Source organism: Haliotis rufescens, unplaced genomic scaffold (genome assembly GCF_023055435.1).
Source record: "Haliotis rufescens isolate VD_foot unplaced genomic scaffold, xgHalRufe1.0.p SCAF_2, whole genome shotgun sequence".
Lineage (NCBI taxonomy): Eukaryota > Metazoa > Mollusca > Gastropoda > Lepetellida > Haliotidae > Haliotis > Haliotis rufescens.
Genome location: NW_025963890.1, coordinates 56,675,783 through 56,694,728, shown reverse-complemented (window position 1 = coordinate 56,694,728; position 18,946 = coordinate 56,675,783). Strand labels below are relative to the sequence as shown.

Genomic DNA, 18,946 nt, shown 5'->3' with positions numbered 1-18,946 from the left:
GTAGATGTGGTAGTGGTATTAGTGGCGGTATTTGAATTGGTAGTGGTAGTAGAGGTGGTAGTGGTATTAGTGGCGGTATTTGAATTGGTAGTGGTAGTAGAGGTGGTAGTGGTATTAGTGGCGGTATTTGAGATGGTAGGGGTAGTAGAGGTGGTAGTGGTATTAGTGGCGGTATTTGAGATGGTAGTGGTATATGTGGCGGTATTTGAATTGGTTGTGGTAGTAGTGTTGGTAGTGGTATATGTGGCGGTATTTTAATTGGTAGTGGTAGTAGTGTTGGTAGTGGTATATGTGGCGGTATTTGAGATGGTAGTGGTAGTATTGTTGGTAGTAGTATATGTGGCGGTATTTGAGATGGTAGTGGTAGTAGAGTTGGTAGTGGTATTAGTGGCGTTATTTGAATTGGTTGTGGTAGCAGAGTTGGTAGTGGTATATGTGGCAGTATTTGAGATGGTAGCGGTTGTAGAGGTGGTAGTGGTATTAGTGGCGGTATTTGAATTGGTAGCGGTAGTAGACTTGGTAGTGGTATTAGTGGCGGTATTTGAGATGCTAGTGGTAGTAGAGGTGGTAGTGGTATTAGTGGCGGTATTTGAGATGGTAGTGGTAGTAGAGTTGGTAGTGGTATTAGTGGCGTTATTTGAATTGGTTGTGGTAGTAGAGTTGGTAGTGGTATTAGTGGCGGTATTTGAATTGGTTGTGGTAGTAGAGGTGGTAGTGGTATTAGTGGCGGTATTTGAGATGGTAGGGGTAGTAGAGGTGGTAGTGGTATTAGTGGCGGTATTTGAGATGGTAGTGGTAAATGTGGCGGTATTTGAATTGGTTGTGGTAGTAGAGGTGGTAGTGGTATTAGTGGCGGTATTTGAATTGGTTGTCGTAGTAGAGGTTGTAGTGGTATATGTGGCGATATTTTAATTGGTAGTGGTAGTAGATGTGGTAGTGGTATTAGTGGCGGTATTTGAATTGGTAGTGGTAGTAGAGGTGGTAGTGGTATTAGTGGCGGTATTTGAATTGGTAGTGGCAGTAGAGTTGGTAGTGGTATTAGTGGCGGTATTTGAGATGGTAGCGGTAGTAGAGGTGGTAGTGGTATATGTGGCGGTATTTGAGATGGTAGTGTTGGTAGTGGTATATATGGCGGTATTTGAGATGGTGGTGGTAGTAGAGGTGGTAGGGGTATTAGTGGCGGTATTTGAGTCGGTAGTGGTAGTAGAGGTGGTAGTGGTATATGTGGCGGTATTTGAGATGGTAGTGGTAGTAGATGTGGTAGTGGTATTAGTGGCGGTATTTGAGATGGTAGTGGTAGTAGAGTTGGTAGTGGTATTAGTGGCGGTATTTGAGATGGTAGTGGTATTTGAGATGGTAGTGGTATATATGGCGGTATTTGAGATGGTAGTGGTATATATGGCGGTATTTGAGATGGTAGTGGTAGTAGAGATGGTAGTGGTATATATTGCGGTATTTGAGATGGTAGCGGTAGTAGAGTTGGTAGTGGTATATGTGGCGGTATTTGAGATGGTAGTGGTAGTAGTGTTGGTAGTGGTATATGTGGCGGTATTTGAGATGGTAGCGGTAGTAGAGGTGGTAGTGGTATATATGGCGGTATTATGAGATGGTAGCGGTAGTAGAAGTGGTATTAGATATCGTATAGTAGTACAGGTGGGTGTAGTATTCGCTAGAGTCGCGAGCTGTATACTCGTATGTATGTAAGCAGAGACCATCTCTGATGTAAGTGACAAAACGGCGTCACGCCAAGCCCACACAAATCTAACACAGAAGCTAGACACGGACTGTCAATGTAATAAGAATATTCAGGGAAATAAATAAAATCCACGAACCAGATTCAAAATCAGGACTTTTCCCTAAACTATGCATTCCCGAAAACGTATCAGTTAAAGAAGAATAAGTGACGTCTTATCGTATTTTTCTCAACAATGAAACACTGAGACGTATTATGGCTTCATCTGACCAATCAACATTGAGAATAGTTCTAAAAATTCACAATGTGCAAATACCGGACAGTTATCACATACGATCATTCTACTCGTGTGGCTAATATTCAGTAACATTACAGCTATATCTTAACGATAGTCAGGACCAGACAAGTCACCGACCAACAGATCCACCAAGGTCATCCTTTACGCCAAGGACCCCTGGAGCGATTCTACCTCAGTAGATCTATACATGTTCCGGTGAGAAGAAGTAGAAGAAACAAATCTAGCGTTCTTGACTCCATGTTTGGTAAACCATTTTTCTGCCGTTATGACACTGCACAAGAAGTAGCGTGTTGCAAGCATGGACCTTGACAACATCTGCGGCACCAACAACTTCATCCGCATTAGGACATCCGACGATGGACTACAGCTACTGTAATGCACCATAAGATGAGACTCGTAGCTAAGATTGATTTTACAACGTAACACCGACTTTTTTAAACCTAGAGTGACATGTTATAAGAATAATACATACATGTAGAGATCATTTTAAATCCTCAAAATGACGTTTCCAAAGGAAATACAAGGAAGTAGATGCGCCCGTAAAATATACGCTGTACTACGTGTATATAAACATTCCGAAACTATCTTCCCGAGGCAGGTGTGTCTACTATCCGGTATCAGAGCCCGTTGAAACTAGTCTTTGATATAGTTTGTTTGTTTGTTTAAATGTAACGCCGCACTCAGCAATATTCCAGCTATATGCATGACGGCGGTAAATAATCTAGTCTGGACCAGACAATCCAGCGGTTGACATCATGAGCATCGATCCACGCCAATTGGATACGATGACATCCATCAGCGAGCCTGACCACCCGATCCCGTTATTTGCCTATTACAGCATAGGTTGCTGAAGGCCTATTCTACCCCGGATCTTCACGGGTGCTTTGATCAATAGAATATAGTGGACACTCGACAAGATCGATGACCAAACGTCCGACCATTTACCGATACTTCTGTTTCTGCTTTTAAAAGATCATGGAAACGATGTTGTCGCTTTTATTTTATGTACATTCAAAAATATCCCAAAACACGTTTTCCCCATCGCTGTGATGATAACTGTCTTTCTCGCACTAGAAAACCCGAATATAAATACTTGAACTACTTAACTAATACTTCGGAGGCTTGAATTATTGAACTAATACTATGGAGACTTGAACTATAGAACTAATATGGCGAGAACATTAGTGACTGCTCATAATGTCACTGCCCGTTGGTTATCGTCTGCTCGGCGGAGTTGCCGACGCGAGACGGACATTGTGGCGGGAACAGTTCGCCAGGTGAGTTGTCCTCGGTCTGTCAACTATCACGTGAACATACACCAACCTCGACCCGGGCAGTGACCTTGGGAACAGATGATATACACTTGGTGAGTAAACATCTTTTTACGAACACAATTGACATGTTTGTATGTCTGACATTCACCATAAAACTAATAATATTAACAAACAAACTCGCAGACGAGGACGAAGGGCGAGAAGGAATGCAACAGAAAATTCTCGCCTCGATTTAACTAAAAATAATAACAAACTCGCAGTTGATACCGAGTTTGTTTGTTATTATAATTAGTTACATGTTGCTAGTTTGTTGTTGTTGTTGTTGTTGTTGTTATTATTATTATTATTATTAGTAGTAGTAGTAGTAGTAGTAGTAGTAGTAGTAGCAGCAGCATCGTGGTATCTTTTCGGAGGCATTTACAACCGTTCGCTCCCTACACCCTCGCTATAAGGTATATCGGAATACCACACGGATCAATAAACACACTGACCAGGCTTCTCTGAAAGTAGGTCATTCAGATCCATATATTTGACCTCCGTCTCCCAGATGTGACGGTCAGCTATAGATGCCGCCCCAAGGTCAGCTACTTGGGTCAATCAGCGGTCACCGAGTCATCGATACAATCCATAGGCTATTCGTGAGTACTAAGACCGTAACTTTGGTATGCCCTAGCTGACCATTACGCCAACATTGTAGCATTTATTCACAGTCACTGAGCCGTACTATTTTCCATTCTGCCCAGCTCTTACACCATGACTATATACTGTGACCCTAAATGAAGCAAGTCTTTTCTCCAGCTCACTGGGAATCATTTTATAATGAAATTAAATATTTTCAGAGACTAAGCTTTACTTAAGAAATACAGTTTGCTCTACCCCAATGTGCAGTGTTCTAAAGTATAGTTTTGACCTGAATTGTTATAGTTAAAAGCACGAGTACGCTTGCGTCCGAGTGCTCAAATTGATGTTTTAATAGTTTAGGGAAATGCTATACATTATTACACTTGACCTGTGAAAATCCGGGGTAGAATAGGTCTTCAGCAACCCATGCTTGTCGTAAAAGGCGACTATGCTTGTCGTCAAAGGCGACTAACCGGATCGGGTGGTCAGGCTCGCTGCATGACTTAGTTTATGCATGTCATCGTATCCCAATTGCGTGGATCGATGTTCGTGGCATCAAACACTGGATTGTCTGGTCCAGATTCGCTTATTTCCAGACAGCTGTCATATAGCTGGAATATTGCTGAGTGCTGCGTTAAACAACAACAAAAAAACAAAACAAACATAAACATTATTACACTACACATTAGGCTCTTCCACCTAACTGTCTGCGTCCTACTATCGTTAAGAGAAAAAGTATACGTTTAAATAATGAAACACCACTAAAAAAGGTAGTTAAATATATAAGTATCATTGTATTATTCGTCCAGCGTGTGCTTATCCATAATTCCATGCAGCAATAAGTATGATTTAAATTTAAGCTTTTATTCTTCCCCGCCCTTAAGGCGGAGAAGTATACGGGAAACGTTAATTTTGTAGCATGTATGTCGACATGTTAGTTTATTTGAAGTTTCAAGCCCCGCATTTACGGAAACAAAACTTACAAATCATGTGCGTGGAATGTTGATGCTGTTCTTTTCAAGCAATAAGAAATACTTCAAAATCGTCTTTATGTAGTTAATTGATGCATCTGACCGTTTCTGGTCATTAGCTGACATTATTAAAACCATTCATGTGTAATCCGATGTCCTTTTTCCCTCAAGGACTAATTTTCTGATTTTCACGGTGTATACAAAAGAAGAACTGTGCTCCGGAGATCGTAAATAACAGCATAATAAAAAATATTTTCTGAATATGCTTATTCATGAACAACGACGACATCTCAATTTAAATGTAATATGGCTGAATTCCACATTCTACATACCACACTTTTGATTGTTTGGATGCTCATGTTCACTGGAAATATTTGGAATAGTTATATTCCGTATTTTGAATTAACCCAGTCCCCCGTGATTTTTTTAATCAGTGCACCGCACATAGCCACATGTGAAACGTTTGGTAGCAATGTCAAAGCAAAATCGGAGTAGTGTGTCGGCGAATTTGCATCAAGGCTGTAGTATTTTTCAACCGTTTAATGGAATTCAATGTACAGCCGTAGCTCTGGTCACTCATATATTTTGTGTCCCATGGCTCAAATCTATTTGCGTCTGTACCGTGTTCCACTGACCTCGATAATCTGTTGGATGAAGGCACAGCTCTCTACAGTCACATAGTTAACACCGATGGCTATGAGGGGTATTTAGGTCATAATCAGTTCCCAGCAGTCACCACCCCAAACGATATTGTCTACATAACAGATCAGTTTCATGGCTCCGCCACAGGTGCTCCAAATATTGAAGCAGGGAAAACAAATTTCATAGAATCATTTCAAAAAGCAATATTGATATCCCCGTCACTTTTGGTAACTTTTAATGATGTCTCCATTGCAATTTTTACGGATTTTGATTCGTATGCATTATTTGACTCTCATCAACGGAATGGTTTGGGTCAGATTGATCCGAATGGACAAGCGGTTTTACTTCTGTTTAGTAGTATGGATGAATTGTTATGTTACATCTTAACAGTATATCAGGCGACTATGCTTGTCGTAAGAGGCGACAAACGGGATCGGATGGCCAGGCTTTGGTTGATGCATGGCATCGATCCCAATTGCGTGGATCGATGCTCATGATATAAGGCACTGGATGGTCTGGTCCAGACACGATTATTTACAGAACGCCGTCATATAGCTGGGATATTGCTGTGTGCGGCGTTAAACGACAAACCAATCAATCATCATCATATGAACTCAAACCAGTCATTGTTACAAGTAAACCACATTCCACAACAGTTACTGACACTGGATAAAAAACAGTACATAGAAAAAATACCAAGTAACTCAACTCATCATGATCACAATTAATATTCTTTGAAAGAAAGAAATACGAAAAAGAAACTGACCAAAAAACGTAAAACAAGAGACGAGGAATCTCCGTTATTGATTAGTCCCGGTATTGAAATGTTCTCCAACTACGCGATAATATTTTGAGTTGTGACCAATAGACCTTATCTAGTATGACTTTTTTGCCATATGGAGCCCTTAGTATTTTCATTTACATTATTTTTTATACTATTCTGATACTATTTCCACATGTTTACATTTGTGCCAGAAATTGCTTCCATTTCCTTCGATCTTCTTTTTAAATAAAGACCCAGGTTAGAATAGGTCTTCAGCAACCTATGCTTGCCGTAAGAGGCGACGAAGAGGATTGGTTAGTCAGGCTCGACGATTTGGTCGATGCAAAAAATCATATTCCAATTGCGTAGTTCGATGCTCTTGGTGTCAATCACTGGATGATCTCGTCCAGACTGGATTATTTACAGACCGCCGTCATATGGCTGAAATACTGCTGAGTGCGGCTTTAAACAAGAAACTATTTTTAAATAGACCTTCCCTATGCAAATGTATCAACTGTATTGCCCCATACTCAAAATAAATAATATTTCTTCCACAACAGCGTTGTGTTATTTGTGGTTCATATAATTATGCTCCTTAATGCCTTTCAGTAACATCATAATTATGCGTTTGTGAGGCATCACATATGGCGGGGAACTTTGATGCTTTGCATCAATGTTTTCTTGTATTAATTTACTTCCGTTTAATCACATGACTCAAAGCATTCCACAAGTGCATTGTGGGGGCCGTGCTGACACTTGTAAAGATAGCCGATGTTCAGTGTCGCTGGTTACTGTGAGTTGAGGTGTTTTCTGTCGTGAAAGCTTGTTTCCACCACTAATGTTAGCAGACTGCAGCAACTGCAAGGAATGAAATAGTTTGCTTACCGGTTGCGCTACAGTCATGATATCGCAACCGACGTGAATCGACGTCCTGGGGCGTGATATGGCGTCGCCGTGGAACAAACATGGCGTCGTCGTTGGACGAACATGGCGACAGTGGTCTATTTGCTAGACTGCAGTATGATGTTAAATGTCATACACTGAGAGGAGTATATGTGGTAATGAAGTTATGTGTATGACATATCTCTGGTTATTCCTAGGGCACCAACGCCCGCCTCGGACATAGAGATTACTACACGAGTGTCTGTCAGATACCATTTATCTTACAACGAGTTGTTTCAAAACGTATCTAACGAGCGAAAGCGAGTTGTAAGATCAATTGTATCTGACAGGCACGAGTGCAGTAATCTGTTTCTTACACACCCAAAATCGCACTTTTTTAGTATCGAATCGATGCATTTTGTCTGTTCTTATGATCGCCGTGGAGCATTAATACAAAACAGTGACATCATCCGACGTACTGCTTGCTATTCATAAATAATGTGACCCTACACCTAAACCTAAAAAAACGTTTCCGCCATCTGTGGATTATAAAGGCGATGACGACAATGGAAACTAGATAGATCAAAGAACCCGCATGGTGACGCGTTAAAAACTTTCACCTCAAAGAAATTGCTAACTATGTACAACAATATTTACTACAGTGTGACATCACTGCTGGTGACCGACTTTTACAAAATGGCGTGTTCACTGACAACAGGGATTTTCAAAGGAGGATTTTGATTTTCGTTGATTGAGGGGTGGTATATACATAAATGTGTCATGTAAGTAATCAGAAACGATCAGACAATCTGGGTACTGTTATTTGTTTTTTATGTTTTCCAATGTAACCAAGAGAATTTGTCAGAAATAACTACCGTCGTCGTTGTGCGTGACTTTGCATCAGCCATGGCGTCACACGGGACGGAAAATTTTACGATTTCTGTTGAATTTACCTGATCATTGTAATGTATATGTTTTTAATTCCAAAATTCGTGCTACGATACTCTTCCCACGAATATTCTCAAACGTCAGCCAATGTATACAACAATTAGACGAATTGATCTCTCAAAATAGGAGAGTGTAAAATCTGAATTTTGCTTTGTTTACATTTCAACAAGTACAATTTTCCGAGCACAGTGTCGGTTTCCACACCTAACAAAGTTGGCGGGGGATATAGAAACGGGCTCCGTCGTCCGTCACGTTTCGTCTCCGGCGCATAACTCAGAAACAGTTCAATATTTTTTAATGAAACTTTGCAGGTCTGTCAAGTACATCCTGACCTGGTGCCTTTTGCTATTTAGAAATTTTAGAAATCTTTATTTTTTACGTTTCCATGGCAACAAGATGGACTTAGGATCTGTGAGGATAGGGTTCGTTTCAGACGCATAACCCATAAACCGTTCATTATTTCTTCGTGAAACTTTGCAGGTTTGTCAGGTACATGCTGAACTGGTGCCTTTTGCTATTTAGAAATTTTAGAAGTTTTTATTTTTTACGTTTCCATGGCAACAAGATGGACTTAGGTTCCAAACTCTTCTTTTTTTACAATTTCCATGACAAGTTCCACCTCGGTTAAAACAGGTTAGGGTTTGTTTAGGTTTAATTATGTCGTAAATTCTGCAACAGGGGCGAGGGATATAGCTACGTTAGTGGCAAACTCTTGTTTATTTTTATTTCGCTTGATTTCATCTAGAAAGACCATTTGTCTACCTGTATGATTCTACTCTGTATGAGGAATTCAGGGATGTATGTGTCGCAGCTGAGTTTGAAATGTACGTGATCTAATAGGCGTTTCATAACCGGCATACATGAAACGTGATTTTGTGAACACTATCCAATATGTCGGAAAGTGCACATCGGCGTTCGTGTTTGCGTATTTTCCAAAACACTCCGGCGCAGTGGTACAATTATATGCTGGCACTCTCCTACCCAGAGTTCTATGCGACCAGAGGCCAGAGCCATTCGTCAAATCCACCACAGTCCATTTAAGATATTGCATATGTTTTTCATTTGTTTCATTTTTAACAATATAATTTTGGTACATTTAAACTTAACAACTGTAGATTTTTAAATATTTTTATTTCAATGATTTTCTGTTTGATTAATCTGTGCACTGGATTCCCAATGATTTTAGGTTATATGTGAAGTTGATTAACTTCTGAATATGGGTATTTTGTGTTGGTCAAATGACGTCATGAATAACAGGAACAATTTTGATTATGACCCATAAATGACAGTAAGCAATTTTTGGACAGTCATGGAAGATCAATGTTAACAGGGGAAGGGGGGGGGGGGGTCTCGCAGGGTCAAGTACAGACTTATAATTAAGATACACAGTTTCCCCCCATCTAACAATGATGGACCACTAATCCATCAGTGATCCATTAATGGCGGTTCACTTATCCCATAATGATGTTCAGTGATCAGTCAGTGGCCATGCACTAAGCCCATAGAGACAGTGCACTATTCCGACGCTGTTCCCATCCCTACAGGTGATATTCTACATCCGACTAGGATGATTAACTCATCCTACAATGGTGGTTCACGAAGCAGACACTCATGGCTCACGTTTCTCGCAAGGGGGATTTACAATCCCATCCGTGCAATAATTATTCTCAATCCCTACAACGTTTATGTGTAAATCCTGCAAGGATGCTTGATATTCCTACAATCCCTTCAATGTTAAAATGCAATTCCTACAAAGATGCCAATCTCATTAAAATCAGATCTTAGTTCTCGCTACCGCTAAACAAAGATCTGAGGACATCCCAGGGGTCACTTCAGAACGACCTTTCATCCGACCAATCAGAGCGTCGCTTACCAGATCATGAAAGTGACAGTCGGAAAGTGTTTTCTAACCATGCAACCTCGAAAACGTTAACACGGGGTGTTCCGAACGACAGTTACGGCCCGTACGACTGATTCCGTCAAAATTATCGTCTATCTCTCGCTTCCGTGGGAGAAACATTTGAACGGAGGAGGCGTTGCACAGTACTTGGGAAGCACTGCCATGCAATCGCAACCATATATTAGACATTCCCGAATGATCGTTTGTTCAGTTTTGAAAATTTTAATCGAGAACTGTGTCAACATATTTTTCAAGCATAGTCTGAAACATCTTCCTAAGGCAGGAGAGTTAAAAGTTACTGACTATAAAAGTCCAGTTTCCACCCTTGCCGAACTAGGCTGGTATTAGGCTAACGAGTCTATGCATGGTCCAATCAAAATTGCGCAAACCGTCGTGCAAATTTCGGTCGATTGCAGGATTTACAAAGCCTGTGCATCGCAAACTCGTTGTCAACAGATATTTTCAAAATCTTTTCATGTTTATAATCAAGGTGCTTCATTTCGGGATGTAAGACCCGTTTTATCACAGCATTGATATTGATTATCGATCAGATCGTCTTGATTTGGCGCCGCCATTTTGTTTGAAGCAAAGGCAAGTGATACGAGAGGTGGAATTTGATTGGTCCATAGGAGCGGCATAGAAGGGACATATTTCGTAATAGCCACTGGTGGCGCTACGATCGAGCACAGGAATTCAAGCATCACATCTTTGTTTAGCGGCAGCGAGAACTTAGATCTGATTTTAATGAGATTGACAAAGATGCTTGATATTCCTACAAGCCCTACAACGTTGATGTGTCATTCCTACAGAGATGCTTGATTATCCTACAATGCCTACAACGTTAATGTGTAATTCCTTCAAAGATGCTTGACATTCCTACAATCCCTACAATGTTGATGTGTAATTCCAACAAAGATGCTCGATATTCCTACAGGCCTACAACGTTAATGTGTAATGTCTACAAAGATGTTTGATATTCCTACAATCCCTACACTGTTTATGTGTAATTCCTACAAAGATGCGTGCAAACATTATTCACAATCCATACAATGTTTATGTGTAATTCTACAAGGATACTTGATTTTCCTTCAATCCCTACAATCCATCCAAACTTTTGAAAATATGTTCGAGAATTGAATACGAATGCTTGAATGCCAAAATATGAGTCATTGTAAATAACCCACAACAGGGTATTGTGGTGATATTATCCCTTAACTATTAGGTTCTTTACTGTCAGTGATTTATACTGTCCAGTGATTTACGACAAGCATAGTCGCCTTTTACGGCATAACGGTATGTGAGGTGAGGTGAAATGGGGTTTAACGCCGCGTCCAAGAATTTTGCACTTATATATAGCGACGTGCATGTACTTGTACGTTTGCGTGGCTGCTTGTACTAGTCCAGACTGTTGCCGATTTATAGTGCTAGCCCACTGAGATACCATGCCGTAGTTTAACTTGAATACCCCACTCAGACACAGTATATTGACTCCGAGCCAACCAGTCCTTGTTTTAGCCCCTTATGCCGAGCGCCAGACAGGGTAACGTCTTTTAACGTCGTTTGATATGACGCGACCGGGGATCGAACCCCGGACCTTCCGCACTCCGGGCGGACGCTCTACCACTAGACCACGGAGGCGGTCCATAACGGTACGTGTGCATCAAACAGAGGCGCATATAGGTCAAGGACACAAATATAAGTGCAGTTGGACGGAAGCCCATGGGTGTGCTGCGTTCTGTCAGAGAGTCTATGCAAGTTATATATAAACACCCTGGTTACATAGAGACACGAACAGGCTTCACGTGTTACGTGATCAACAAGCTCTTATTGGGTACAGATTCCGCGGGAGGCTTATTCCATGTGGTCTCAGATTGATTAAGGGGCTAGAAAATAGATAGAGTGATCAAAAGGTTTAGGCTATTTGGTTAGTAATGCTGGTTACTGTATATATTTTCCTGGGATGAAAAGAACGGCACCATATAAAGAGAAATATATAGAAGACGCCAACTGAAGCCAATTATCTCTTCATTCAATCTGACATGACAATGTTTCAAGCGTGGATTATCTGTCAATAAAGCACAAGCCAAGCATCATTTACGCTCCTTAACTTAAAATAATGTTGTATAACAAGTCGATATCACGTCGGACACTGCTGTTCATCTTTACTGATGTGAAAACCGTAATTCTTACCATCGAACGTGAGGTGACTTCGTTCAAGAGTTACGTGTATACATTGTTCCCCTACACTGATGGCCAGTCAGTTACGCCGACGTAAAATTGAATCGGTTGTGTGGAAAATGATCATGTGTACAACGCACAGGTCACAAATCAGGTGACTTAAGTAACATTGATAGCGGAGAGAAGCTGTATTGGTGACCATGTTGTACCTCTCTTTACCTAGCAGTGAATGGGTACCCGGTAGGATTTGATGGTAATGTGATTGTTAACCTTATAGAGCCTTATAGGCAGCTTAGGTCGTATACTCCCCAGGGAGCTGAGAATGAAGTGCATACTGGTCCATTGATCGGGGTAATACTATGGTAATATAAGTTGGAAGTCAGGCGCTTAACACAAGGGTTATAATTTGTTTAGTGTCAGACAGCTTCAAACTTTCATAAAGGTGAACCGCCGTCATATAGCTGGAATATTGCTGAGTGTGGTGTTAAACAACAAGCAAACAAACATCATCAACAACAAGGTGAAGGATGTTATTCAGGTAATTATTTTAATTTTTCTCTAAAATAATACGTATAATTGTCTTGCTTGCCGATCATGTATAGATAAGCTATTGATGACGCGTTCTCTATTTCAGCAGGTGCACCTTCTCTAACTCCCTAGGACAGGAAGCATGACAAAGTTGGTTGTTCTCATCCTCGGGGCTGGTAACGCAGCCCATGTGACAGCAGGTCTCACAGCATCTCGCGAGAACACAGAAGCGAGAATACTAACCCTTTTTAAGGACGAGGCAGAGAGATGGACGAAAGTTATGGGGGACGAAGGCTTGACCATAAACCTGCATGAAAGTGTTGGGGATGTCACTGTAAAATCTAAACCAGCTCTCATAACCAAGAATCCAGCCGAAGCTATCGAGGGCGCTCACATGATTATATTTTGTGTGCCAGCATTTACACATCAAGGGTATTTCGAAGCCATTGAACCATACATAAAACCAAACACAATACTTGTTGGTTTCCCTGGGCAACCTGGTTTTGAGTTCCAATGCTTAGACATCCTGAAGGACAAAGGTAGAAAATGTCCAATTCTTAACTTTGAATCCCTACCCTGGGCATGTCGGATAAATGAATTCGGAAAGAGCGCCACAGTTCTTGGTCTAAAAGTTCACCTTCAGGGTTCCATCCTTAAGGGAAACAGCAATCCAGATAAAGATCCTTGCGAGGTTCTTCAAGCTGTTATTGGCCCAGAGACAAAACTGGAAGTCGGCAAGCACTACCTAGCACCAATCCTGGACACAAAGTCGATAGTTCATCCACCAATAATGTACGCCAAATGGAGAGACTGGGACGGACGGCAGTTGTCTGAGAAACCGCTTTTCTATCAAGGCTTAGACGAGACTCAGATTAAGTATCTAAGTGGCATCAGCGATGAGTGTGTTGCAGCAGCCCGTGCGATCACAGCCAAACGTCCAGACATAGACCTCTCAGGAGTAGTCCATCTTCAAGACTGCTACAGAGTGGACTACAAGGACACAATTGGTGACCCAACAAGCCTTTTCACGATCATGAAATCCAATTCTGCCTACGATGGTTTAGTCCACCCCATGGTTGATGAACCAGATGGTAAGTTCTCCCCCAACTTCAGATACCGCTATCTAGTGGAGGATGTCCCTGATGGCATAGTGGTAACCAAAGGCATTGCACTGATTGCTGGGGTACCAACTCCCTACCACGATGAGGTTCTGGCGTGGTGTCAGAAGAAGCTGGGTAAGGAGTACCTGGTGGGAACTGATCTGACTGGCAAGGATATAAAGGAGACCAGATGTCCTCAGAAGTATGGATATAACACCATTGAGGATCTGCTCAGCATTAAGTAGGCATACAATACACGAATATAGAATAACCAGAGCCATGCTTATACATGTATTTCTGTTGACGTGGATCTAGGAACTTGAAACGTCTTGTCCTCAAGGAGGGGATATTATCACATTTGAGGTTTGTTCGGTTCTTACCTCCGTGGTATAGTTAGATATATAACAACAGATTCAGATGCTGTCGCTCTGGCTTCTACTCATACGACAGTATGATTGTCTCGGAGAGCGGTAACGTGTTTCTTCAACCCCAATAACCACTATGAACTCGAGATGAACTACCTCAATTCCCTCTGTGAAGCCCAAGACGACATGAACTACCTCAATTCCCTCTGTGGATCCCAAGCCGACGTGAACATCTTCAATTACCTCTGTGGAACCTAAAACGAGAAGAACTAGCTCAATGGCCCCCTGTGAAACGGGACGCAATTAGCTTCCTCGATTACCTCTGTCGAACTAAAACTACGTTTGTTATCTCGCCTTTCATTGTGAATCTAAGGCAGCAATAATATCTTGCTGATGATTTACCTTCTGTGTAACCACGAGGGTGGTCCAAACTTAAAGCCAAGCTCCTGTATAGTATAAGTTGCAGCAGGATCACGAGGGGTACATGGGTTTTTTACACTACTGTCTAGAAGTTCATTCCCATTACACGCATGGGGCCACTCATATGTAACCCGTCCGCCACGCGTTTGTACCCGATAGACAGTCAGGCAGATAGATATTATAAAATTATTTTAGTCTTCGCTGTACCCCATTACTACAATAAAATCACACCTTTGGGTTAAACTACATAGGCCATTACTTATGTTTGTTTGTTTGTTTGTTTGTTGTTTAACGCCGCACTCAGCAATATTCGTGCTATGTGGCGGCGGTCTGTAAATAATCGAGTCTGGACCAGACAATGCAGTGATTATTATCATGAGCATCAATCCACGCAATTTGGATACGATGACATCAACCAAGTCAGCAAGCCTGACCACCCGATCCCGTTATTCGCCTCTTACGTCAAGCATAGTCGCCTTTTACGGCAAGCATGGGTTGCTGAAGACCTATTCTAACTTCTTCACGGTTGTTGGTGTGTTGAAGCAATTATGGAACAAAACCAGAACAACGATCAGCTTTTCTTTTGAGTGAGTGAGTTGGGTTTAACGCCGCTTTTAACAGCTTTCCAGTTACATGTATATCACGGCGTGTCAGCTTAATGTGGGAGGAAAGCCCAAAGTGATGCAGGTCTCAGATGTTTACCACTTCGGTGAAACCCATCGATCCACGCAATTGGGATCGACGACATGCATCAACCAAGTCAGCGAGCCTGACCGCCCGATCCTGTTAGTTGCCCCTTACGACAATTGGTAATATTCATTATATGAGATTTATTCTGCCTCTCAGAAAAGTCTTGCTCGTGGCGGGGTAAAATGGATTTATTCACCCACTAGAGAAATTTATTTTCCTCCAAGGAGGGATACAGAGTATTTAATCAAGATCACGTGGACCAATCAGATCTCATCATTCTGATATATGACGGTATGATAACTGTATTTATCACACTTCGGCATGGTATAAGTTGTTTATACTTAAGATATTTAATTTGTAGACACAAAACTCTCTTTTAAGAAGGTGCCTTTATAAATAATGTTTTATGTCACATCTATGTTAACAACAATCTAGTCAATACCAAGAGACGGTCCTTCTCGGTGACATCCATGCATGCTCTAACCGCCATCAGATAACAATTTGGGTGCCGCTGTACAAAGCAACCTTAGCGCTACGACTGTCGTAAGTCAGTGTTAAGGTATAGGAGTTACGATCACCTTAGCGCAAAGATCGCTTTGTACAACGGCACCCTGGTCAATACTAAGAGAAGGTAATCCTGGTGACCTCCATGCTTGCTCTACCCGCCATCAGACAACAGTCTTGTCAATACTAAGAGAAGGTCCTTCCTGGTGACCCCGATGCATGCTCTGACCGTTATCAGACAACAGTCTTGTCAATACTAAGAGAAGGTCTGTCCTGGTGACCCCGATGCATGCTCTAACCGCGATCAGACAACAGTCTTGTCAATACTAAGAGAAGGTCCTTCCTGGTGATCTCCATGCACGCTCTACCCGCCATCAGTCAACAGTCTTGTCAATACTAAGAGAAGGTCCTTCCTGGGGATCTCCATGCATGCTCTAACCGCTGTCAGACAACAATCTGTTCAATACTAAGAGAAGGTCCTTCCTGGTGATCTCCATGCACGCTCTAACCGCCATCAGTCAACAGTCTTGTCAATACCACGAGAAGGTCTTTCCTGGTGACCTCCATTCACGCTCTAACCGCGATCAGTCAACAGTCTTGTCAATACTAAGAGAAGGTCTTTCCTGGTGACCTCCATGCATGCTCTAACCGCTGTCAGACAACAATCTGGTAAATACTAAGAGCGGGTCTTTCCTGGTGACCTCCATGCATGCTCTTACCGCTGCCAGACAAGAACCTCCTCAATACTAAGAGAAGGTCCTTCCTGGTGACTTCCATGCACGCTCTAACCGCCATCAGATAAGCTGGTAAATACTAAAAGAAGGTTCTTCCTGGTGACCTCTTTGCATGCTCTAACCACCACAATGCATCATTCAAGTCGAAAATAAGACTCTTGACATTTCGACGTAAATGGGAGGTTGCTTCTTCTGATGCAGATGGAAGAACAAGGTTCCTGAAGACGTTGAGGCATGGCAAGCACAACGGAGCGCCTCAGCAGACTCTAGATAACAACCCGCCCCGTTCAGTCAGCCGTAGTCTTGTCATACCGACCCTGAAACAAATATATCCAATACAGCCCAAGTAGTCTATAATGTTTGGCAAGTCTAGATTACTGCATTATCTGAAATTGAAGAAAAAGTCTATGGGCTCCTTTCAATTATATTTCGTAACTTTAATTAAACAAGTGTTTTCTTCTGTAAAGTATGTTCATGTTGGTCTAATGTTCGCCGATTCTTGCGTAAACAACGATCCTGTCTGACGAGGTTTATAGATTCACATTTCTAAACCACAGACAGAAGGGAATTTATATAGGAATGATTCCCTTAACGGCAATGTGCCTGATGCCATTCGCCTTTAATCTGGCCAAGAGTCTTCGATCAATCGAAGCACTTTCGTATCGTTATTGGTGATAAAACAGTGATTTGACAATAAACTGGGATGCAGTATAAAGCCGCAGCCAGAAATTGCCGAGTACAAACTGCCTGACAATACACGAGTCAAAATAAATCAGGTACAACAGTGGTTGAGTATAGTCTTACGCCGCTCATTGCAATATTCAAGCACCAGAAATGGGCTTCACATATGGTACCCATGTGGGGAATCGAACACGTCTTCAGCTCGACGAGCGAACGATTGACAGCATGAGCAACGACCCACGCCGCCGGATTGTCACACATTGTGGCTACCCGATCCTCATTGTGATAGGGACCGCCTCCGTGGTCTAGTGGTAGAACGTCCGCCCGGAGAGCGGAAGGTCCGGTGTTCGATCCCCGACCGCGTCATACCAAAAGATGTTTAAAGATGGTACTTGTTGTTACCCTGTCTGGCGCTCGGCATTAAGGGGCTAAAACAAGGACTGGTCGGCTCGGAGTCAGTATACTGTGTCTGAGTGGGGTATTCATGTTAAACTGCGGCATGGTATCTCAGTGGGCTAGCACTATAAATCGGCATCAGTCCGGACTAGTACAAGCAGCCACACAAACACACACACGTACATGCATGTCGCTATATAAGTGTAAAAATCTTGGACGCTACGTTAAACCCCATTTCACCTCACCTCACCTCATTGTGGTAGGCTCTTACAACAAACACGGCTGATGACGAAACACCCTGAATGAGTGGGTGAATGGATGTTTAGTCATCTGTAATATACCAGGTTCCACCTACACCAGGGCGATATACATGCAAAGTACAATTATGTTTGGATCATACAAATAAAAGCGATGTAACCCCTTCCATATTCGTATGAAATCTCTGCTAAAAGCAGATTCTACTCCGAGCATATCATGAACATGTGTCCACGAATCACCATCAAACAGTGATTAGGCCAGGCATTTGCCCTCGAAAAGGTTAGCGCATCCCGCACCACCGTTGGCATCCCGCAACAAACCAGTGGTCGACAGTGTAACACCGATCTACGTCACCATGGAGATGCCAGCTTTACCTTACTTGACTAACGGAGAGCGGAAGGTCCGAGGTTCGATCCCCGGCCGCGTCATACCAAAAGACGTTAAAAGAAGGTTAGTGTTGTTAAACTACTCGGCACCAAGGGGCTAAAACAAGGACTGGTCGGCTCGGAGTCTGTTTACTGTGTTTGAGTGGGATATTCATGTTAAACTGCGGCATGGTATCTCAGTGGGCTAGCACTATAAATCGGCATCAATCCGGATTAGTACAAGAGCGAGCGAGCGCACGCCCGCACGCACGCACGTCGCTTTATAAGTGCAACAATTGCTTCCATCGGATCAATAAGTGTATTGTTGTGTAGACAAGGTTTCTCACAGCTATCGGAGTTCGTGATTCGACTGTCAAAAGAAACTGCAACATTGGAGTCTTAAATCTTAACAGATGAACTCTCGAAGTGATGTTTTAGTGATGCTCAAACATACTTATGGGTGAGTGAGTTACAACTTACGTTCCATCGGAATTTTTCAGCCGAACATGCTTATGATGTCGTCGGAATCATGCATCCTGCTTCCAGGAGCGATTCCTGATGATTTTAAAAATGGTTATTCCGCTTGTATTTATTCAAACCACTGGATAATATATCACTGTCAGAAAAGAACCTAATATTCAAGGGAAAATATCACCTCTTTACTCTATTGTGAGTTATCTAAAATGACTCATATTTTGGCATTCAAGCATTCGTATTCAATTTTCGCACATATTT

The 18,946-nt window shown here is 42.1% G+C and overlaps 1 protein-coding gene across 3 annotated transcripts; it reads left to right on the top strand.

The window, feature by feature from the left end:
- Positions 1–3,247: 3,247 nt before the first annotated feature.
- LOC124141241 (opine dehydrogenase-like) lies at positions 3,248–14,838 on the top strand. Of its 3 annotated transcripts, none has more exons than XM_046509204.2 (2): positions 3,248–3,357; positions 12,805–14,838. In XM_046509204.2, the coding sequence occupies exon 2, from the start codon at positions 12,841–12,843 to the stop codon at positions 14,041–14,043; it is 1,203 nt and encodes a 400-aa protein (XP_046365160.2). In that variant the 5' UTR covers positions 3,248–3,357; positions 12,805–12,840; the 3' UTR covers positions 14,044–14,838. The 3 variants fall into 3 exon arrangements, with proteins under 3 accessions (XP_046365160.2, XP_046365153.2, XP_046365169.2); XM_046509197.2 differs by lacking the exon at positions 3,248–3,357 and adding an exon at positions 3,778–3,903; XM_046509213.2 differs by lacking the exon at positions 3,248–3,357 and adding an exon at positions 7,002–7,055.
- Positions 14,839–18,946: the final 4,108 nt, after the last annotated feature.